This window comes from Mytilus edulis, chromosome 2 (assembly GCF_963676685.1).
Source record: "Mytilus edulis chromosome 2, xbMytEdul2.2, whole genome shotgun sequence".
Lineage (NCBI taxonomy): Eukaryota > Metazoa > Mollusca > Bivalvia > Mytilida > Mytilidae > Mytilus > Mytilus edulis.
Genome location: NC_092345.1, coordinates 76,403,327 through 76,428,576, shown reverse-complemented (window position 1 = coordinate 76,428,576; position 25,250 = coordinate 76,403,327). Strand labels below are relative to the sequence as shown.

Sequence of the window (25,250 nt, the reverse complement as noted above, 5' to 3'; positions counted from 1 at the left end):
AAATAATATGCATCCGATTTTAGAACTGAACTTTATAAAACATACATAAATTAGAAGATGTAGTATGATAACAGATACCAAAAAGGAAGAGGTTGTAAACAACTATAAGTCGGCCACCCAACGACCTTCAACATTGAGCAAAAACCATACCGTACTGTAAGCTATTGTATATGGTCACGGGAAGACAAAATGTGAAATATTTGAAATGAGGAAACCAACTTATGCCAAAACAATAAACTTAATACAAATATCGCTGACGGCAAACAACGGCAACACAGAATTACATGCTTGGGACAAGATAATAATGAATGCATTGGGGTTAAATATATCTGTGAGCGCCAAACCCTCCCTTAAACTGGACAGTGTTGTAACAAAACAATATAAAAAAAGAAGATATCAATATTAGCATGTTAGGCACAAATCAACGGTAACTGAAAGACAAGACCCATAATACCAATCTAAGAGAACTGTATTTTATTGTTTTATTTTCCAATGCTACCTGGATAAGTTATATCTCCATATAAACCATCACAATTTTCCATACAGTCACACTTGAAACGTTGATACAGACAAGACGGATCTCCAATTGGTTCACAAATACCTATTAAGATGAATTGGAAAAAATACGTCACATTAGTAAAACAGCATTACTTCAAATTGTAAAACAAGATTATTCAAATTAAAGTATTATTTATATTGGAATTGGTACTGCAAATTCCAACTTTTCTTAATGAGTTGTCGGCATATTAGAAAATAATCGTCATTTGTGATAAATTTTATTTAAGTTTAAGGGTCATCGACATTAACAAGAATCCACTCGAACTGGTTCCTATGATCATTTTCAACTTTATGTGTACGCTGTGTTCTGTAATGAAAGCATCAATTTGACTTTGGTTGCAGTGTCTCAATATCTTGGTTCACTTAACATAGGCATTGCAATATAAAAATTAAAATTGTATGTAACATTTTATCGATGTCTCTGTATTAAATAATGTAAATAACGCAAAAAGAAATATGTTCCATGTTGAATGTTGTATCTTGTACTAACAATGCTTTTATTTTTGTAGACACAGAAAAATACATATTGAGGTAGTTTAGGTAGACGAAAATTTCAAAATTCTGTGATTCCGTGATACTTGTTAAAAAATATGTTCATCGGACAAAGTTGCATAGCTCAGAGTTTAGAAGATATGATTTTTTTCTAAACATAAGTTTAAGTTTATGATTGCAGAAAGAATCTTTACCGTGAACTTGCTCTAGCTTTTAAAGATGTTGGATGGAGAGTTGTAACTTGTCTCATTGGCACTCATACCACATCTTCCTATATCTATATATACATGTTTTACTATTTACCAGGATGTCCTACTGGATTGTATGTTTGTTGACCTGGACGCCATTTACAGTCTGGGTCTCCCAGCTCGTCTCCGTTCGTCATTCCATCTCTGTCGGAATCTTTCTTACATAGTGTAGCATTCCACTTGAAATCATTATCCCTGAAATCCTATTGTAACAACATGATAAAACATTTCAATCTGTTTCTGTAAATACAATGCAATAAGGGTGCGTTTTAGGTCGTATTCTTTGACTATTCGAAATATGTTGTTTAAATTCTGAGTAAAAATATGTAATGAAATAACACAGCTTCCTTAGAATAATGAAAGAATCAGCGTTGGTTCACAAAGTAATAATATTATTATAAAATTATTTTGTATTCGTTAAATTATGTTTCTGATAGTATAAAATTATGAACAGAGTTTTATATATGGACGTACGTGAATGAGTTTGAAACCAAAATGTGATGGTTAATAAGAGACAAGTGTGTTCTCATGATTTGTTATCCCATATACATTTTGAAATAAATGCAAATAATGACCTCAGAATGGAAAAAAACCCTTTAAATTCGAATTTGTAAAAAAGTATTTATATGATTGATAATCAATTAGATTCGTTCAAAATAAGATTGGAAGTCCATGTAATATGTACATTGTTATTCAATGATGAGATCCTAAATACTTTTATATCTAAGAACTGAAATTCAGAATTATTGTAGTCTTCTGGTATAACTAAAAAATCATATCTTCGTGATAATTAATTCGGTTATAATGATTCTCATTTTCAATACTTACAAGACCAAATGGATTTTTAATTGACGTGAAATGTTCTGGATTATAATGGCCCACTGGGTTCCATGTTGCAGGTATCCTACACGGATTAGGAACACGATACCCACTTGGTATTTTATCTCGGAAGTCTGGCCTACTAAGAACCAGTGTTATGATAGTTAATAGCACTGCGCAAACTTTGATCATTGTTCTACAATAAAAATGAAACAAAGATGTATATGAAAGATTGATCTTACTAGGACAGCATTGAGTGTAGTATACATGTGTTTACTAGAAGTCTGTAGTACGAAACGCACATTTCTTTAAACATGTTTCTCTGAACATTCTTACTTCACGTACTAGAATAGGACTTTGGTCTTGTTTTTGATATTGGTTACTTAATACAAAATATAACATACATTGACGTTTGTAACAGTTCAAGGTTTTTAAGAAATGGCCTTCGCAACGTCATCAGTGATTATATAGTTATTCAACTAGTTGGTATACAAAGTGCTTTCCTTCTTTTGCATCTAGATTAAAAAAATTGTCCAAGAGCTCTGAACATAAAAAAAAAGACGATGTGGTTAGATTGCCAATGAAACAGCTCTCCACAAGAGACGACATGACACAGAAATCAACAACTGTAGGTCACCATACGGCCTTCAACAATGAACAAAGTCAATACTGCATAGTCAGCTATTAAATGCACCGAAATGAAAAAATGTAAAACAATTCAAACGAGAAAACTTACGCCTAATTTATGTATAAAAAGATGAACGAAAAACAAATATGTAACACAGCAACAAACGACATTCAGGTTAGTCATCTTTAAGAGACCGTGATTTGTTTATGTGGTATTTTAAACATATTCCTTATTTGGTTGATGTTAATTAGATACTTTGCATGGCCACAGTGTGTAAATTATATGGGATATCTTAATTAGAAAAAAAACTTAACACTCTGGAAAAATCACGAATTGGCTTTGAGTGTTTCGGATGATGGATAATCCAGAAAAGCGTTTCGAATGCATAAAATTTACAAAATATCTCTTTCATTTTTTTTTGGTCGATTTATGATTGTATATGCATCCACCAGACATCTCATGTTTTCGGTATGAACATTGTCATGTTATACATGCCAGTTACTAGTATATAATATCATGTAAAACAATAACTGACAAAAGGAGCATTGCACTTACCATATATATATGTCTGATAAACTTAGACCAAAACAAATAATCATTGGGAAAGAAGGTTACCAGGTCATATTACCAATTTAATTAATGAGTACGATAAGGCACATGTATATGTATATATAGGCACAGTCAATAGTTTACGAACACAAGTACTTCTATAGGTACAGCCAATAGAGTATGAGTACTTTACATTATTTCACATAAAAAAAACATCCTGGGGATTTTATTTCAATGTGTGGAGACACAAATGTTTTTGGAAGGGTTAAAAAGAAGTTTGTTCGTGGGTTTCATTCACTTGTTCAACCTTTAACCAATGTTTTAAACGTTAAAAGTATGTGTATCTGATCTCTCTCTCTCTTTTATCAAAATTAACATACGCGCAAAATAATGGATGTTTGTTTTTTGTTTTTATTAAAGGGATTCATCCATTCGAAGTATATTACAATGGTGTATGGGTATTATTTGCTTTTAGTGAATATGTCAGATAGTACATTTTAAAAGTACATGTATAAATTAAAGTATACAACATAATTATAGCAAACTCTCACATTTTTCAATCTGATGTACATTTATGGAAAATACATTGTTTAAACTTAGTATGCAGAAAACTGGAAACCTAAAAGGTAGTTTCACTCTCAGATGTTTAAGGAAGTCATGCTCCCAAAATATATACATTTGCCCTTTTTTTTTTTTTTTTTTTAACTAATTATATATCGAAAAAAAAACTTAATTTACACACATCCTGTACAGCGCATGGGTTGCTCTTTTTTCAATTTGTATTTAACTCGGTGTCCTCTTTTATAACAAAACAAGTTATGAAAAACAAATATGATAGTCAAGAACAAACGACAACTTGGCCACTGAACTACAGGCTCCTTAACTGGGACATGAAGAATGAGGCGGGGTTAAAAATGTCACACAGTTTGAAGCCCTAAACCCTAATATATCGAGTCCCGGGCCAACTGACTGGACTACTTCATATGAAATAAACATGGCCACGATCACGGTATACAGCTAGCTTCACAATATGCCATTTGATGTCATTTGTCAACCAACATCGTCAATAGCTCTCAGTGAAATTAACATGGACATAAAATGCTTAATATAATTTGAAAACCGTTACAAACTGAGTCATGTGACTCGGAAGACTGACTTGAGAAAAATATCAGGAAAAATTCAGTATATACCAACAACTCGTGTCAGCCTTCAGTGGTTGTTATCTTGAAACTATGGTAAATAGAGAGATTATTTGAATTACAAATCTGACTTTCTGTTTCATTTGGTTCTTTGTGGAGAGTTTTGAACTTGTCTCATTGACAATCCTACCACATCTTCCAGTTTTTTCAATGAAACTGAGCCGGTCAAATATTTAGTGTCAGTCGACTCCATAAAGGAGATATTTTCTCTCAAAACACGAAATTTATCTACAATATTTTTTACGTTTTCGGCTATAATAATTAAAACATTATTTTGATTGACAAACTTTATACAGCAAAATTGATTAGACTGAAACAAGTTTCTTCTACAAGTATATTCTGATCACCTTAAGTTATTTCTTTTGTTTTCCCATTAGAACACCGCAGATTGGTTAAGAAATCCATTACACGGATTGTTAAAAGATAACATTTTCTATTTAAAAAAAACATAATTATGTTTTAAATTCAAAATAGTATAAAATGTAAACCAGTAGACTAGCTCTGTGTTAGTGTATGTAAAAAGACAACTCAAACATTACGGGCCATTGGCTTTCATTATTTTATATTTTATAAATGGGTTTAAGATATATTTCATAGACGGAATTTTACCAGCTTGACTCTGCATTTAGACATTTCGGCGGGTGATCAACAAAATCAAAACAAACTAAAATGGATTGTATAGATTTAGAAAGGGTATGAGGACATGTTTGTTTAACAATGTCATTTTGTTAGCGGTTTTTTTCTACCCTTGTCCCTGAAAATTGAGCATATTTTGCTAAAATCATATGGCTGGGGGCAAGAATTTTCTATTTTCGTTTCCTCACCACTGCCACTGGTAAAAAGGCCAGACAGAAAATAACCATGATCTAAATTATTATGTTGTATTATACTCAATTATGTATGATTAACTATTTGAGCTATACTGAGATAGACCAAGTGAGGTATAACCTTATTTTCTTCTCGAAGTGTTCTTAAGGTTCATCATAACAAACGGACAAATATGGCTGTATTTACATGCCAAAATTTACTCTGAGTTCAGACTTACCTGTGAAGTTGGAAAAGTTTAAATGCCTGGCATCCACTAGATATAATAAAGTTAAATGCATTTTGTGTTTCAGAGAGATAAAATCTCTTTTGGATTTTGATGGGCATTTTTTTTCCTTCTGACATGGAAAAGGTCTGAAAATTAACTTAAGTTGGGGTACAACTATGAGATGCTCCCTCAGGTAAAAACCCGCTTTGTATTGTTTTGATTGTCCTTAATTGACATGGACAAGAGGTATCTTCACAACTACAGGTGAGTTAAAGAGTTCATCTGAGTCAGTGAGTGGACAGTATCAAAGTAATTCAGGTGTTTGTTTATTTTTACACCTTCTGCAGAAAGGAAAAAAAATGCCTAGCAAAAACCAAAAAAGATTTTATCTTTCTTTAACACAAAATGCATTTAACTTTTATATATCTAGTGGATGCTAGGCATTAAAACTTTCCAAACAGCACAGGTAAGTCTGTACACAGAGTAGTTTTTGGGGTGAAAATACGGCCATATTTGTCCATTTGTTATGATGAACCTTAATACAAGGATAACACGAATGACCAAATAACACTGTTATTAATAACACTTGTAATGACCGAATAACACTTGAAATTTTAATATAAACACATGTTGGTGACTTTTTATACATTGATTATTAAATAATAATATATTATTGATGTATTTTATAACTTAAAATGATTTACAGAAAGCAGATAAGTTCATAAAGATCATTTTAAATTTAGCGTGTAAATCGAACATGGTGGCCATTGTGATTTCCCTGGTCACCATATTGGATGTACACGCTAAATTTAAAAAGTTATTTTCGAACTTATCTTCGTTCTGTAAATCATTTATAAGTTATACAATACATCGATAATATACTATTATTTAATAATCAATGTTTAAAAAGTCACCAATATGTGCTAATATTAAAATTTCAAGTGTTATTCGGTCATTACAAGTGTTATTCGGATATTAACAGTGTTATTCGGTCATTCGAGGTACCGCTTAATACAATGTGTGCACATGGTCATAGACCTCACAGCTATATTTGCATAGATTTGGGAATCTGCAATATTAACCATGACATTTTGTAAAGCTTGAACTATTGACATAAAAAACAAGAGGTTGGGGAAAATCCTCTTGAATGGGTATTATCCAATATACCCAAATTTGTGGATAAATTTATCATGGTTAAAAATGATGAGTCCCAGGACTTGCCTCCAAAAATACATAGCGAGAACCTACAAATGTAGTATTTAACATTGTTTAAAGGACAAACCTGAACAACAACAGGGGTTCAAATTAGCGGTGGTACAAGGTCCGTGACCTTCCACTTTTGCAATCGGAATTTTGTTTTGGTTACTAGCTACTTCCGACAGACCATATCAAAGAAAATAAAAATTAACTTTGCTAAAATTTCCAAACGATCTCAATATGTAGTTTCATCTTCATTATTAATGACAGCGATGTTCGTTTTGTTCAACCGCTAGCTTTATACAGTAGATTCCGGTTATTTGCATAGCCTATTTGTCAGACAAAATTATGCAATAAAGCGGAGTATGCTTATATCCGAAATGCCAAATGACAGAGTCAAATAACATCGATAGAACAGATCAGTAAAAGAAATCCCTGAAGAAAGATGAACGTCTGTAATCCACATACAATATACTGAATGTTGATTTATTGTAATAAAAAAATTATGTCTACTCTAGTGTCATATGTGTTATTTTATTTTGTTTCTTTAAATAAAGATTATAAACACATTTAGTTTTAGTTTATTTGCATTCAGACTTTCCTTTACCTGGGATACGAAAATAAACTGTTCTAAAAATAGATTTGTTTCTATGACCCATATGTACAATGTACATAGTTAGGCTTTGATTAAAATAAACTTTTAAACAATACTTCACAGTTTATAATTATTTTAACCTTAGATGTGTAATGAATTGCTGTTGATATGCAGTTGGGCACTGAAGTAACAACTTGTTAGTTTCGTATATGCAAAGCAGTAATGGTGGGGCCCTGTACGGGTTAATTGCTGGACACAATTGTTGAAAGTGAGAAAATATAATAATTAAAAGTAAATGCTCTTTCCATAAAATATTAAAAACAAATGATTGATGTATAAAATTCTTTAACCATATGTAATATTAACATTAATACAGATCACCCCAAGCCCAATAGAGTTTTATACATTGGTTATGATCGATAATAAGAAGGAGTTTTTGTTTTAAAAAGTAACCCCAAATGTAATCTATGGACAAATACAATCAATTATTAACACCCTTTGAAGTAGAATGGTCAGTGTTTTTACAACAATTATCTGTTTGACATTTTTATGACCTCGAGGCTTAAAATAGAACATGGGAAACTTTACCTGTGTAGACATCGAGGTTTATTTTTAAATCACATTCCATAATATAAAACACGAAAGAAACTGTTTTAAAACTTTATTTCAATAACACAAAAGTGAATATGAAATAATAACGAAAATAAGGATGCACTCAAGAAAAATATACTTACCAAATGACCGTTTCCGGTCAGAAATCTCATCAGTTTTAACTAAGCATATTTAGACGGCAATAATTTTCTATGCAATAAACCGAAAGGCCACTTGTAGAGCTATGCATATAACCGGACAATTTAACATTAGATGAATGGGAAATGGTTTTGTGCAGGAGAAAACTATGCAATTAACCGAATTATGCTATTAAGCGGTATGCAATTAAGTGGAATCGACTGTACCGAAAATCGACAACAAGTTAATTGAAAATCCGAGTAAAATCGTATTTGACTGACAAAAACAACATTGAAAAACAATCGAGCCATAAACTGGAAATGAAGACAATGATAATACCAGATCCGATTCCGGATGCGGATAAGGCTAATTCTGGGTTTGCCGATCAACTTAAATGAAAAAATAATAATTCCAGGCAGGTGACAAAAAACATCTATGCTGATAAAAAATAAATACTAGAATTGAAGACCAAACGATATATTGAAAAGATAGAAAAAGTAGGAAATATTTTATATAGAAAATCAAAATTACTTTTAGTTCACAAATTTTCATGTTAAAATCCAATGAAATGTGACAGTAATTTTCTTTATCATTAATAAATGTTGATATTACATAAAGACTTTTTTTATAGTGTAAGCATATTACTACAATTCCAAGAGGTAATTTCATCTCAATTTTGAAGGGCCAGTAAAAATCTGGAAGTTTCTTACTTTATTTTCACACAGGAACTAATATACAATAATAGTGCAACTACAGATAGATATGATACACTTAAACAGATTTGCATTTGAACTGTTTAATATAATGGTATAATTAGTAATTAATCACCAATGGTTGAGACAACACACCTACCCACAGTGACACCCTTCCAAATACAAAAAAAAATATTTGAATTTATATACAAGACAATTACATTTATCATCAAACATGTTATACAACAGTGATTTTGACAATGAAACAAAGTTAAATTAACCTTAGACCAAAAGCACATTAATTTTGTATATTACTGAGTTGGGAAATATTTCAAGTAAAAGTAGGACCTGGAATTTAGGTTGTGGACCTTTCAGTTTGGAGTGTCAAAGGTCCTGGACCTTCCAGTACCAAATGTTAATTTGAACCCCTGAACAATAAACTTTCTATTTTTTGGTCTTGAGACATTTTTTTAGAAGTATAGTATTTATATATAATTAGATTCATAAGTACATGTAATGACTGACAAATAAGAATTTGTACGTTGTACCATCTTAAGAAACTGCAAAAAATGTGGATTGAAATTTCAAGTTTTTCCAAACCAGCTGAACCTGAACCAAACTATAGAAATTGAAACAGAAATGAACATCAAGCTTATTGATCCAGAGTTCACATAATCATGATAATGATTAGAAAAAATACAGTGACAAAGAAAAACTTTAAAGGTTTAAATAAAAAGCATTTTAGAGAAAAAAAGATGTATAAGACCACTATGCAAGAATTATTAGTAGATAAACACAATCTTAGATTTTATACAACAGACTTACAAAAAATGCCACATGATCAGCTCTAGATTTTATATAACAGACTTGGGGCAATCAGTGCTACATGTACTTGTATCACACTCCCCTGTTGTGTAAAATGTAGCTGTATTGGACAAGACCACAACATTATCTGATTACATATAAAATGAATTGTACAAAATGTACATGTAACTGCTACCGGTACAAAGGGTACATGTAACTTCAGTTAAAATTAATAATTTTATGTTGTCAAAACTTACAATATTCTTTAAAAACACCAAAAATTTTGTTGGAATATTTACAATGTATGGGATTCCACATAAAAGATTGACAGTCAAATGCTCTCTGTAAAAAAAACAATGTTTTGTTAGTCCAAGGAAAATGTGAGACTTAAATTTTAATTTTGTAAGTTCTATCAGGCCACAGACTACAGAAATGATCTTTATGCACGAAGGATAGTTGTGACAGTTTACAAAAAAAAAAGATTGTCTGTAAAATGTTTATCTTTGTAGGATAATTCTGTGAGTCCACAGAAAAGAATTAATCAGAGTGACAGTGATGACTCGCCTGTAAAAACTAAATCCCACAGAAGACGTGGACTGGCAGCCAGACTAAAGACCCATAAAACATTAGAAGCCAAGGAAGTGTCGGATCATGCTACAGTCTATTCAACAAAAGTATCAAAGTTATTTGGAAGCTTTGAAGATACATCTGGTTCCCTGTCAGTAAATTCCATGATGAAACAAGGTAGGATGATAATCAAATAACAATACCATGTACAGGTATATATATAATGTCTAAAAATAGCAACAATCAACATCCAATATATTTTATACAGTACATGTATATATAAAATAGGGAGTTGTACATGTGGTGTAATTGCCAATGAGACAAAAAAAGAAAAGAGTCCAAATTATGTGGATATATGCAACTATATCATGTATATACAAAATGTACATGTAGGTACTATGTACCTGTTCATCATCCAACAAAACCCATGCCACATAGTCATCTATAAATTGCTGTAAAATGACAAAAGGGAAACAATTCAAAAGAAAAAAAATACATTGGCCTATTAATTTTTAACAAAACAATAAAAAAAAAATACATACCAGTATATATGGCAGGCAGCACTTTAGAGAGGCATATACAGAATGTTGCAGGTTAATGTTATTAGCCCTTAACTCTCTGCATATCCTGGGACACTGGTGTAACAGCACAACAGAAGAACAGTTCAGTTATTTTGGTTTGCCATGGTATTTATAGAAAAAAAAATGTGAAAACAATTGATAATGACTGAATAGGGATCAAGATTGAGGCATGAGTATCTTAATCTATTCATGCAACTGCTGTCCTAAGTCACTTTCAGTAGAAAATCTCTCTTTAAACTAACATTGGAATGTAGAACAACAATTGCAAGATATATTTAAGTCAGTATCACAGTAGATGTATTTGACTAAAATCATGTGTGTTTACAGTTTCCTTCATGAAAATAAATTAGAATTGAATTTTCATACTGAATGCTGGTTACTTTTTGATATTTAACCTGAAATATTTTTCTGTATATTCCTGTAGTAAAATATATATCTACATATATATTACAGTCATAAAATAGATTTTTATTACCTCCACTCATCAGTGGCTGTCAGTGGAACACATACAGTACGCCCAGAGAGTATGTAATCGCGAACTCTAATCACCGATTTCCGAGTGTAGCGGTGTGACACCGCGAATCACGGATTATACTCCCAATTTCCTCCAAAGATTCTCTCCCAACACCGCGTCGCTGTTAATTGGTTTATTGCCCATCGGATGTTCTGAAAATTAATGACGCGTGACAACATCATCGGATTAGCCAGATTTATTACCTTTGTACATTTAATCGATCTTGATTGCACCTGTGTGCTTTAAAATACGTTATTTAAATATCCTTTCATTGTCAGATAAAAGTGTGACATTTCTATTTAAAATAAGATTATTATTCTTGTATGTATATGCCCATGTCATTGTCATATGACATACAGCGTACAGACGTATAAAAATACGAATAAAACACTTATTTTGTATTTTCATTATAGTCCGATCAGGTCATAAGTTTTTTTTTTTCAACAAAGACGATTTTACCACAATTAGAACCTTTTATGACCTACTCAGTGAGCAATATTCGGTTCATTAATAGTTCAATATTATAAAATTAATATCAACTGGCTTAAAACAAAATGATGTTTTTACGGTAATTTGTCCAATCTAAATTAAACCCAAGAGTTAATTTATCGGATCAACAAGTGAACTCTGTTACTTTCAATTTATTTTGAAATGTAAAATATTATGTTTCACTACCTTGGTAGAATAAAATTTCTGTCTTGAAATATTTGAATTTTAAAAAGAAACTGTAAAGTGACAAATAGTTTTGTATGCAATGTGGCAGCCCTATATTCATAAATACTGAGAAGACACAACACAATAATCACAACCTTATTTAATTATATGGAGAAAAGAAATCATGTGTTTTTAATCTGTTATTGATCTTTAATTATTTAAAATAAAATTGGATTGGCGCAATCCGTAGTTTACTGCTCGTTAAAACTCCTCGGCGAAACAATTTATACAATAGAATATTAAAATGAAATTATATCGTGTTCTACAAGAAAGAAATGTGTAAAAAAAAAATTAGATCGGATTTTAACGATCGACAAATTTTCACAGAGGTCTCTACCAACGCCCATCATGAACATGCATCCTGTTTTCATATACCATTAATATATAGTGTTGACTATAGACGTATAAATAATGTCCGGTTTTATGTCCTCTGTTGACTGAGAAACGTAAAAATAAAAGGCTGATGTTGGTTTATTCAGAAAAGGAATATAATTTAGAATCCGGTTAATCAATTGTAAAAGGACCTTCTAGAGCCTCAATCTTAACGCACACAAATTTATGTCAATCATTACAAAGCAAGTTTAAACCTTGAATGAATTTTCCCACGGTTATCCAGAAAGGTCACCTGAGTTAACTGTTACATGATACTATTTCCCGCCAAATAAAAATCTCGTGGACAAAATTGATGTCACTATTTTTAGCATTCAATATTGTGAGCGAAGTCAAGTTCAAGTTCAACCACGCACTGTTGATCACTGAGTTGCGTATCGTCTTCCCACGGCAATTTATTGGTTTAGAAATATTTAAAGATTACTGTTCTAAATACAACACAACAGTTTACATTCATTGTGCGTAAATGAATATTATGCAACGACGATTTGATGCAGCTATAGAAGTATTCCTGTTGTAGCCGAAATGTATTATTTATCCTAAAGTAATGCTAACAAATCGTGAAGAGAAAATGCCGTAGACTTATTAAGCATAGCGAATTGTGAATAGTATTTTCTTTTTTTCTTGCATATACAAGTTTAAAGACACGTAATTTTCTTTTTTTCTCACATTTTATAACTTCAGCGTAATTTCCGTCTATTTTCGCAAGTTATATAAATTACCGATAAAAAGAACAAGAGATCATAATCAAGTATAGATTTTTTTTTTATAAAACTTTACTGCAATTGAAAGCATTAACAACAATCTTTTGCTTTTTAAAACTTTTATTTTGTAATCGTAAAATGGAAATGGAAACTTATTAGCATAACAGATAGTGAATAATATTTTCTTTTTTACTTGTATAAAAAACTTTGAGACGTGTAATTTTTCTTTAAACTGTCCTAATTTATTCAACGTTAGTCTCTGTTTATTGTTACACAATTATATCTCTTTTAGTAAATTAAATATTTATTTACTGATAAAAAACGGAAGTCAAAATCAAATATAGTTTTGTTTTTAACTTGATTTAAATGTACAGTGTATAAATTGAAAGAATTAACAACAACGTTTTGACTTTTATTTTAATCTTTCATTTGTTTCAAGCAATCAGATATAACCTGATAATCAATAGACAGGAAATACAATTGTTTAATTACATTAGAAATCTCGCATACCTTGACTGTCGAGTGCCGGCATAGATCAGAAGGATTAGGGCAATTAATTACCTGGTGTGACACCGCGTCACTCCAGACTGGGAGAGATGTCGCTAATACAATAAACAAAAGGTAACGGATTTACGCGGAAGTCAGAGGGAATACTCCCAAATTTCTCCGACAATTTAGGGAGTGATGTCGGAGTTTCCTGGTGTCACACCAGCAAAAAACTCGGTGTTTGGAGTTTGGGATGGCTTTCGCGAAAATTGAACTGTAGCACCAGCAACATTGATTTTTAACTGAAATTGATTGAAAATATATTGATTGGTTTCAATGGTTTGCCTTTTTCAGAGTCCTTCAAGAAGAAACAGGCAGACACCTCTGTTGGAGCAGAAGAACATGCCCCAAATGGAGTCAGTACTTGTCTGAATGGTGATGATATATGTGAGGGTGATCAGGATGTTATACCACTAGAAGATGATGAGGATTTTCCTTCGTAAGATTCTTTCTTAACTAGCCCAGGGAAATCATTCATTTTGATTTAAACATGTTAAACTTGTTCTTTTGCATTCAAATGATTTTTCTTTGTATTTTTCTCCCACAAACATAAAAAAAAAGGATTGATCATAATTTCTAACAAAATAAATAAAAAGAAATCTATCAACTCTAATATACCCAGTAATGACATTTTAATAACTCTGATGCTGTCAAGGGAAATAACACACCTCTGACATTATTAGGCTAAGTAATATAATGACATTTTGAGATTGAAATAACACACCTCTGGGTAAATGTTCATCAGGTTAACATCTATCTGCCCTGAAATTTTTAGACAAATCGAGAACCTGTTGTTGGGTTGCTGCCCTCGAATTGGTAATTTTAAGGAAATTTTGCAGTTTTTGGTTATTATCTTGAATATTATTATAGATAGAGATAAACTGTAAACAGCAATAATGTTCAGCAAAGTATGATCTACAAATAAGTCAACATGACCATAATTGTCAATTGAGCCCTTAATGAGTTGCCCTTTATGGTCAAAATATTTGTAAATTTTTGCAATATTTTACAAAAATCTTCTCCACTCAATCTACTGGGCTAAATAGAATTAAATTTAGCCACAATTTTAAATAGGGTAGTTTGATTGAAAAATATATCCGATGATCATGCCAACCAGGGAAAATTGTAAAAATCAAATTCAAATGGTCACAACTTAAAAACTAATTTAAATAATGACATAAATGATAAGGGGTCTTTAGTAACTATTGTAAGTCTAGTAACTAGTGGGATGACCTGCTTTTAATTTAACTACTGTACCAAATTAAACCAAACATGGCCTAAATCTTTATTAGGATATCTAATACTATTTATTATGATTTAAACCTTACATGTATTTTACATGATTTCCAAAACCGCAGTAGATACAGGTAAGCGACACAGGCTCTTGAGAGCCTCTAAATTTTAGAGTTAATATACATGATATACGGTATTGATGTATTAATGTCATTATCTCACACAATAATCCAAAGTAATCAGTAAAATATATTTGTTTTAAAGAACACCAAAATGGGCAAAGAGCACAGCTGACCTAGTTAAATCACCAACACCTCCTCCACCACCGTCACCACCAACTGGTATAGCTCAACAGTTTCTTAAGAAGAAAAGGATGTCCAAGGCTCTTAAAAATGCCATAAGGTTAGTATATTAAGACACCCCAAACTGGTATAGATACACAGTGGAAGATATCAAAGTACTGAAGTACTGAAGATCAGATGACAGCAAGTTCTTGTGGATGGTCACAAGCACTTGTCTCAGAAAAACAATCACATCAAAAGTCATCTCTATACCTGAAAGTGAGGTTAATGTACAGATAATTAATTCATGTTCTAAAAAAAATATTTTTATGAGTTTTCATTGAAGAATTGAATTAATAACAAGAGATATGGAGTGTTATTTTGCACTCAATAATGTCCGCACATTCATATGATCGTTAACCAGTCAATAAAGAAAGTAAAATCTCTGTGGCAACAATACATTGGAATGCCCTTACTGTCATCACCATGTAAAAAAGGATGTTAAAGGCTTTTAAAAATGCCATAAGATTTGTATCTTAAATACAGATTCATTCCATGAACGTTGTAAGTAATGGATCCCCAAAAAATGCCTCTTTAAAAGATTTCATATACAAATACCAAGACAACCAAAAATGTCATGTATGGTAGTCTTAACCAATTAAAAAAAGAACTATGTTTAGTTTGGTTTAAGGATAACCACTAGTAATAAATCAATGAGATTTTGCATTTAGTTTTATAAGCATTGGCACATCCTGCTCCCATGGCAATTATATGGCCCACCCCTCATTCATCTTTTTTTTACTTTGAAACTTGTGCATAGTTTACAGGTGAAAGTTTGTGATAAGAGCAGTGCAAGTTGAACCATTAGCTATTTGTAAGTAAATGAAATTGGTATTGAGGTGTATAAACATTTGCATGTCTCATTTCCATTAAATATGATATGGTCTGGCCATCTTATTTTGGTTCATTCACTTACATAATTTGATTGTAACAATTTGTATATAGGTCAGTTTAAAAGGGACAATTTATGAAAGTAAAAGCATATGGTATTTGTATTAGCATTGGCATTTTTTCATTTCCACTAAAATTATTTGGCCTAATACTTTCAGTCATGGTTCATTGATTATGAGATTGAAACTTTTAAGTATTGACATTTAAAATTCATTATTTATATATGACTATCAAAATTACAGGAAGGCGAGATATATCTCTGTTTCAACAGTTTATTTATACTAGAGGGAGCTTGTCTTGTTTAATTCTTTCCAGTTTCTTTCCTTTTTTTGCCTCAGAAGTTTAAAATACTATTATTTATTTAGGTCACATTTTAGGTAAATTTAAATATATCTATGTTTACAGAAACATCTGTGATGCCAAGGAACATTTAATAACAGAAGAAAGGGTTCGAGGACCAGATGACCAGGATGTAGTTTGTGTAGAAGATGATTATGGTGAAGATACATTAACTGTCAGAATAAAATATGGTGCTGACACATTCAGATATCCAATGAAAAAGGTAGGGAATAAAAGTACCAAAAAACATGTAGTGCAAAATGTTGTTTATAAGGGCAAAATTATATTTCTTATGACAATGAAATATAACCTTTTACCTTTTACTATTTAGTTTTACCCATTTTTGTTATGCAGTAAAATCAATAGTGCCGAAACTTTTCATGAGAATGCATGCAGATTTTGATTTATAGATCAGTATTGTGTAATGAATACTTATGGATCCAGTTTTCTTTTTATTTCCATTAACTGTTAATGGAAATAAAAGCCTTTGGACTTGTCCTGACTTTCTTACTACCTACATATATTAAGCTGATTTATGCAATAAGCTTATATGTATGCAATAAGTATCCATGTTTTTTTCTTCATCATATGGATCTCTCAGATTCTCTCTCTTACTAAGAGTAATAGGATAACTTTATAATTAGAAAATAATTCATTCACCGGTTAAAAGTTTAAAAAACTATTTATTGGGTATGAACTAATTACTGGAATCAAACAGTTCACTTTTAAAAGACTATTTACTAAGTGCAACCATTCATTTCCTGTACTTTGTACATTAAAACACTTATTTACTTGCAATTCATACAATGTCAAGGTCAGTGCCACTCTAAACACCAAAGTTCCCCCTCTGCTTCAATTCTCAGGGGATAATGAACTTGCATTTGTCAGTAGATAAGTGAATAAATATCACTTATAATGTATTAAGTATGTAACTTATTAAAACTAAAATCAATTAATCAGTGCAAATAATCAATTTTGTATAGCTTAAAGTTATATGAATCAGTATCCTAACGTTAACTTGGCCACAAATAACGTTGCAAACATTTGTTTTTATCTCAATATTTTTTTCATTTTAAATAAATTACTTAATCTTATCCATTGATTTTGAATTATGTATTTTGATATTCAGATAATCAGTAAGAATTATGCAATTTTTTTATAGGGTGAATTATTTAAAAGAGTTATACAGGAAGTTGCAAGTAAACTAGATGTCAATAGCAACAAGATTTTATTTCTGTTAAATGACAGAACAATCCATTCCCATGATTCACCAAAGAGTTTGGGATTACAGGTGGCAGATATATTATGTAAGTTTTTAATTATTGTTGTGATACAGTAATGTGTTAAATGATAGGGATAGGTCATTTACAGTGTTCCAGCTAGGCCCTTTCCCGAGTGCCACCCTGTGCCCTTTTTAAAGTTTCCAGGGCGCCCTGCCTTTTTATGCCCCACCTACGATAGTAGAGGGGCATTATGTTTTCTGGTCTGTGGCTCCATTCGTCCGTCTGTGCTTCCGTTTGTCCGTCCATCCGTCTGTGCGTCCGTTCAGGTTAAAGTTTTTGGTCAAGGTAGTTTTCGATGAAGCTGAAGTCCAATCAACTTGAAACTTAGTACACTTGTTGCTTATGATATGATCTTTCTAATTTTAAAGCCACATTAGACTTTGACCCCAATTTCAAGGTCCACTGAACATAGAAAATGAAAGTGGGAGTTTCAGGTTAAAGTTTTTGGTCAAGGTAGTTTTTGATGAAGCTGAAGTCCAATCAACTTGAAACTTAGTACACTTGTTGCTTATGATATGATCTTTCTAATTTTAAGCCAAATTAGACTTTTGACCCCAATTTCACCGTCCACTGAACATAGAAAATGAAAGTGGGAGTTTCAGGTTAAAGTTTTTGGTCAAGGTAGTTTTTGATGAAGCTGAAGTCCAATCAACTTGAAACTTAGTAAACTTGTTGCTTATGATATGATCTTTTTAATTTTTAAGCCAAATTAGACTTTTGACCCCAATTTCACGGTCCACTAAACATAGAAAATGAAAGTGGGAGTTTCAGGTTAAAGTTTTTGGTCAAGGTAGTTTTTGATAAAATTGAAGTCCAATCAACTTGAAACTTTGTACATATGTTCCCTATAGTATAATCTTTCTAATTTAAATGCCAAATTAGATTATTACCCAATTTCACGGTCCATGGAACATGGTAAAGGATAGTGCGAGTGGGGCATCCATGTACTTTGGACACATTTTTGTTTGAAGATTGATTGTATATTATTTTGTTCGTATTGATATGATACGCTAATAACTAAATTTTACCTGGGGAAAAGTTTATGACTTTGTTTACGACCCCAAGCTAATCAACGGTTACAACTGGTGTCATAATCTGTTGTTATAGGTAATCTGTTTATCGGATGGGTCATTAATGATCATCAACATTAATTCATTAAAATAGAATTGGTCAGTCAGCAATTATCTTTGAAGAAATGTGCATACAACAACTTGGGCACAATTTGCAATGTTTACCGTAGTTTCATGGAGGAAACGTAATGACAGAAAGTTGAAAACTATAATCAACTCGTTGAAGACATCGTTTAACTTGTTTTCCGTGAAATAAACAGCAAATTCAGACGTATTTGTCATTGACTGCCCTCATTTTTGATACGAAAATAACAAAATCGGCCGCCATATTGTTGATCATATTTACATCATATTTACGTACTGTTTATAATCCTCCAAAGAAGCACACCCGAATAAAGAAAGATAACTCAATCTGATTTTTTTCCTAGCATTGAGTAACCCACTTACATATTCTAAAATATGTCTACATACTTCTTGCTTAAGAATATATATGTTTAGGTATTTTGAGCTATGGGAAAAGTTAAAGAGGATCTTAGTAGCAGTGTTGGTAGGGTGCCATGGTCATCTTTTTCTGTATTCTTTATTTTTGATACAAATTTTCACTGTTGCTATATATCCTAACATTGTGCATTTACTGAGCACAGCTGTTTTGTGCTGTATTGCCATTAAGCACAGCAGGGGAAGAAATGTGAAACTGGTAAAGTGTGTGAGACCATAGAAACAGAATGAAGCAGGTCACTTTTGAAAACATACTGCAAATAAAGCTCAACTGTACTGTTCCAAGCAATGATCTGAAAACTTGTGTGACAAGCTGCTTGACAAGTTTTTCAGCCTAAAAAGTAGAAAGATAGAGTTCTATATGGGCTAATGATGTTGTTCTTGTATAACCTGTGATTCAACAAAATAAACACAATGTTTGATTAATATCTTTTATTAAAACATGTCCTTTTCATATTATCAAATCACGCTTTAAATGCCCTTTTTCAGGATTGGCACCCTGCCCTTTTGAAATCCTTGCTGGAACACTGATTTATCTGGACATTACCATAAAGTAGTACGCAAAATAGAATAAGGAGATGGTTTTTGATTGCCAATGAGACATTTGGTTTGAAAACGCACCATTAATTTCAGGAAGGCAGTTTAGTACCCTTTTCTTCTATTATTCTGTTCATATGGTAATTTATGATGGCTTTTCTAAAACTGACACATTCTTCACATATGTGGTTAAATATTTAAGGTACAAAGGGAGATTTGTTTTTCAATAATCATGATAATTTGGCATACCTTTGAAAATTTCATTAATATTGTACAGCAGTTTTTTGAGGTACAAAAATCCATATATTCAAACAAACAGGTCTCATGAAATTCAGACCTTTGCAAACATTTAATAACTCCAAAGTTTTAACACCTTTATTCTATGGACCTCTGTTATTTTAATCAGCACAAATGATTAAGCTCAGTCACTTGTTTAAAATTGCACATGTCCAATTTCCATGTGCAGAGAATTTTTGTTTACACTTACCACTCAAATTAGTTTAGGAACATAACTTCTGTCTGAAAATGAAGAACAAGTAAAACAAAATCCTGATTACTTTAAAATTTGTGATTTCTTAGTTTTCAATCATTTGTTTAAAAATGTTCCTGCAGTCATGGCAGTTATGGTTGTCAAATTACAGACAGCTACACTTTTTGCAAACTTTGTGTGAAGAGGTAAAAATTGAAAGTTTAACAAGTTTTGCACATGGTCTGGTTAGAGGTGAATTGGTGGTATAGTTGATTAAATATGAATAGAAATTAAAAGTACATTATATTTGAGTACCTCAAACTCAGCGGGGCCACTTCAATACTTAATTCATAGGGGTGCTGCTGGATTTCAGTTACCTCACCGTTTTCATATAATTTAAGTTTCAAAAGTGTATACCTTTTCATATATTACATAGGTAAATATGTTACCTTTTCTCATATTACTTGGGTTTTGTTTGGTGTGTAATTTAATGTTGAAATACCAAAGTGCCAAAAGAGCAAAAATTGGTTGATAAAAACGAGATGGAAACACCAAGAAAGATGACAGACAAAGTAATGGGAACTTAACTGACCTTATCATATATTTCTGAGATTTTTATCGACCTATTCACATATTTTCAATTGCCCACATGTTATTTGTCAGCACGGTCAAGCTTTTGAACTTATATGTCAGAAGTCCAGTAGTACATTGTACCTGAGGAAAAGTATGATGAATTTTTGGTACAAAAGGAGGATTGAACAGACAATGTGAATGCAATATGTATCATCCAAACACAAGATTGTTCAAATCAACAAAAAATTAAAAAAAATTACTATCACTTCATATAAGGGATAGAATTTGTTTCTAGATAATTTCCTAAATTTATTTTTGGTTCAGAAATTCTATGAAAATTTGAATAATAAAAGTATATATTTTATTTGATCAGATTGTCATGTAAGTAGAGAGGAGAGATCAATCCTAGATGACAGCTCCTGCACATTTGAATGGACTGATAGTATACAGTTGTTTGTTCAGAGTAAAATGAGTAAACATAAAGAGGAATACACCATCTCAAAGGTATTGTCAATTATAATAAAGGTATTGTCAATTATAATAAACCATTGAAGGTATTGTCAATTATTATAAGCTATGGAAGGTATTGTCAATTATGATAAACTACTGATGGTGATGTCAATTATTATAAGCTATGGAAGGTATTGTCAATTATGAGTTAATTAACAGTATTGTTGAATATTTTTGATATTTTAAATTCTTTTGACTGGTTATTCTTTTTATTACATTGGCAATGGACTTTTTAATGTAAATAAAGTGGGAAATGCAAGGACCTATATCTTTTTCTTCCCATTCTCAATATCCTTTTATGCAACATAAGGGCAATGTCTTGACACTGGCTATTGTTGTACAAAGTTAGAGGAGCGAATTAATATTGAAATTTATTTCACATGTGAAATGACTTGTAATCCATTGCAACTAATGTTATTGTATAAACTATGGAAGAATTGTCAATTATTTTAAACTGTTGAAGGCAATGTTAATTATTATTAACGATTGTAGATATTGTAAATCATTATTTCTTCTGCTGTTGTTTATATTTTACCTGCTTCAATGATGACTTTAAAACAGTGAAAATAATTGAAAACATGTTGACTGTTCAATTTGTGCTTCTTTCAGAACCAGCCTTTAGATGCCATTCTCAGAAAATATTCAATAAAGACAAACACTGACATTTCAAAACTGAAATTTCAATTTGATGGTGAAGACTTATCAGTGGATGATACCCCTAATGATTTAGATTTAGAAGATGGATATTGTTTGGATATCATTCATTTGACTTGAGATTCAAGGAGCTTCATCAATATTATCTCAGGGTAAACTAGGTTAGAGAGTGCTCATCAAAACTATTTGTATTACCCTATTCCAGTTGGAATCAAGAACAATTTACCTGTTCCACTTGGAATCCAGAATAAAATACTGATTTGTGAAAACTGATCTAATTTAGGGGATAATTAATGCAAAAAATCAGTATTTTATTCTGGATTCCAAGTGGAACAGGTAAATTGTTCTTGATTCCAACTGGAATAGGGTAATACATGAAGTTAAGTATGAAGAAATGTTAAAACTTTTGTCAATTGTTGATCCATAACTAAAAATGGAAGAATGACTTTAATAACTTGCATCATTGGAAAACGATTGAAGTAATTGTTGTCACCATACTGGATAATGTATTGAGTATTTTACACTAGATCTTGTCTCATGAAATAAAAATTTTGATTGGAAATTGTTTTTTGAATGAGTTTTGGGCCAAAGAAAAAAGAGGTATAAAATTGATTGGCAGGGTTTCTAATCAAATGTTAGGATGTATAATGTGATAATAATTGTTAAATCTTTTCCAAATCAAATGTTCATGTTTGTTATTGCTTGTAAATTAAACTGCAAATAAAATGTATAGTTAGTAAACCATTTTTTTCTAATCAAATTTAAAGATGATGTTAATTATGTTTTCAATCAAATGTACAGATATTATTGAATATAATATTGAAACACTTCATAATTCAAATACAAAATACAAAAAAGTTGTGTGTCCAGTTGTTCTGCCTGTATCATTTAAATTACATATCTAAAGCATAATGTGTGTTTTGTTTGTAATACATTTGGTATATATTGTTAAAACAGTGTTAAGGAGGTTTTAGAAGTTCTTTGTATATGAATACATATTGCCATGTTTCACTCTGGATTGTCAACAGTCTGGGAATTTGATGGAAACTAATGCAAAATGTTAAAATATTCAGCAATCTAATTTATTCAAGACAAACACTGAGTATTTAATTAAACTTCTTGAAAATATGTGAGACAATATCTCTATAGGATGTTCTTTCATTAGTATCACGAAATTTCTGTGTATTTGTATGTATTGTTAGAACAATAAGTTTTGTTATTGCTTGAGTGATGGTATTTATACAAAGCTACATATATCATTGTTTTGGTGATTAAATCTTGTAAGTTGATAAATAATTTAGTTTTATGCATTCTGAAATGACTGTACTAATTGTTTTTATGATTTTTTTTAATTTTCCCTATTGTTATATATTTTCTTTATTTTTCCTTTTTTGTATAAAACTTGGACTTTATGTTGACCTCATTTTCATAGTTTGTTTGTCAACAGTAAGGTTCTATCTTTAGATCAGTGTAAATACTGTAAAAAAAACTGGTCAATTATATTTTGTTTATTGATGTATTGTAAAATGTATAAGTGGAATTGACAGGGTTCACCTGACCTTGATGACATTCATAGTTCATAGATGTACACTGTTTGTATGAGGTCATTTCTTTATTTCTATAAATACAAGGTATTTGTCAACTATATTTGTTATACACATAAATATGGCAGTGCACTTGTCTGTCTGGCAGAGTTCAATTAATGATGACCCCATTTTCATGTCTCCATTGACTATTTTTTAATAAACATTAATATTTTCCATTTACTAAAACCTAAAATGTCTAGTAATATCCCCAGTGTGGATGGTTTGTAGAAATCATTTATAATGATGAAAAAGAAAACTTATCCTTGATGCCAAAATGTAACCCAAATCAATAAGTTATAGCATTGAAACAGAAAATATAAGAATTCAGGAAAATATTCATGTTTACAGTAAATTGGTAAGTTATCTATGATAGTAAGACCATAATCTCAAAGATAAAATTATATTCAATTTCATCAATTATCATTTATGATTATAAATTATTTCAGTGTGTCCAATTTAGTTGAAGAAAGTTTGCTGTTGCCATGGCCTGACATTTTTTAATTTGATTATTTAAAACTAATTTCAGCTCACTTTACCATAACAGTTATCTTTCCTCATATCTTTAGCCCTGTATTTTTTTCAATAATCGTTTGAAAGAATCTCAATTTCTGACACCATTGATTTGATTTAAACTTCTCCTTTATGAATCTACTTAAAGTTAAGTAATTGTGGCCTAGTATACTAACCAGAATGGTTGTCATTACTGTAAATTGAATATATGAGAATAAAATTAAATGTAAAATATATTTGATTTCCTTATTACATTTTTGAAATTCAAATATTTTTGGGAGATTGAAAAAACATTGAGGTCATTTATAAATGTATTAACGATTAGGTTACCGATATGATTCAAAATCAAAATGACAGACTTCTAATAGCTCTTTGTATAAGAAAATTAAAAAAATGTAGCTGTGAAGACAATTGTTTTGTTGTTATTGTTGTTATATAGTAGCTATTTCTGTAGTAGTAAGTGACATTCCGGATAAATAACGATATATTGTCATTCAGGAGTCCAGGTCACATCTATTATTTTATCTTTTTCTCATCCAAAACACATTAACAAAATTTCACTTAATATCCATCTATACCATTCAATGACCTTAGTTAGGATTAAGTCTTAGATAGGAATTTGTCTTTTATAGAACCAATTAATGAGTGTTGCTATCAGAAGGTAGCAATACTTAGATTTATCTGTTAATTTACTGGATTAAAAAGAGCCTATTTCAGCTGTATTTCTACTACATTGTCACTTAATTCAATGTAAATAGATGTTCTAGCACTGCACCAAGTGTGATACAATATTTCTCCACTCAAGACAGTTTAATTTTTAAATTTAAATTGTGAAGCTAACAGTGCATTTTAAGTATTTATAATTTAAATCGAAAGTAAAAAAAAAGTATTGTATTGCACAAGATTCAGTGGAGGAATTTATTTTTCTATTGATTCTGATTTTTAGTCAAAATGTAGGCAAATGTTTTACATGTACTTCATTTTTACTGATCTGCAAAAAAGATGTTATCTTTCACCAACATAGTATCTTAAAATCAAACAACCACATGTTGACTATGAAAAATAAAGGCTACAAGTTGGGAAAAGTATATATCAGCTAAGAGGTAAAGAGTTGTACCTACATACATGTACATGTATCATGTTACAAAGTTGTCTTGATGTGAAATATATCATCTTAATAAATTGTTTGCAGCAATG

At 31.0% G+C, this 25,250-nt stretch overlaps 2 protein-coding genes across 4 annotated transcripts; one reads left to right on the top strand and one right to left on the bottom strand.

Annotated features, from left to right (window-relative positions):
• Nucleotides 1–468: 468 nt before the first annotated feature.
• On the bottom strand, nucleotides 469–19,112 carry LOC139512999 (temptin-like). Of its 3 annotated transcripts, none has more exons than XM_071301037.1 (4): nucleotides 18,882–19,112; nucleotides 2,127–2,313; nucleotides 1,354–1,501; nucleotides 469–601 (listed from the first exon to the last, which is right to left on the bottom strand). In XM_071301037.1, exons 1-4 carry the CDS (start codon nucleotides 18,890–18,892, stop codon nucleotides 483–485), a joined length of 465 nt encoding a protein of 154 aa, XP_071157138.1. In that variant the 5' UTR covers nucleotides 18,893–19,112; the 3' UTR covers nucleotides 469–482. The 3 variants fall into 3 exon arrangements, with proteins under 3 accessions (XP_071157138.1, XP_071157141.1, XP_071157140.1); XM_071301040.1 differs by lacking the exon at nucleotides 18,882–19,112 and adding an exon at nucleotides 4,841–4,935; XM_071301039.1 differs by lacking the exon at nucleotides 18,882–19,112 and adding an exon at nucleotides 3,301–3,368.
• On the top strand, nucleotides 5,103–25,250 carry LOC139512996 (NFATC2-interacting protein-like). The gene is made up of 8 exons (XM_071301033.1): nucleotides 5,103–5,186; nucleotides 10,053–10,287; nucleotides 13,854–13,998; nucleotides 15,057–15,194; nucleotides 16,430–16,586; nucleotides 17,526–17,670; nucleotides 21,167–21,297; nucleotides 21,913–25,250. Exons 1-8 carry the CDS (start codon nucleotides 5,163–5,165, stop codon nucleotides 22,075–22,077), a joined length of 1,140 nt encoding a protein of 379 aa, XP_071157134.1. The 5' UTR covers nucleotides 5,103–5,162; the 3' UTR covers nucleotides 22,078–25,250.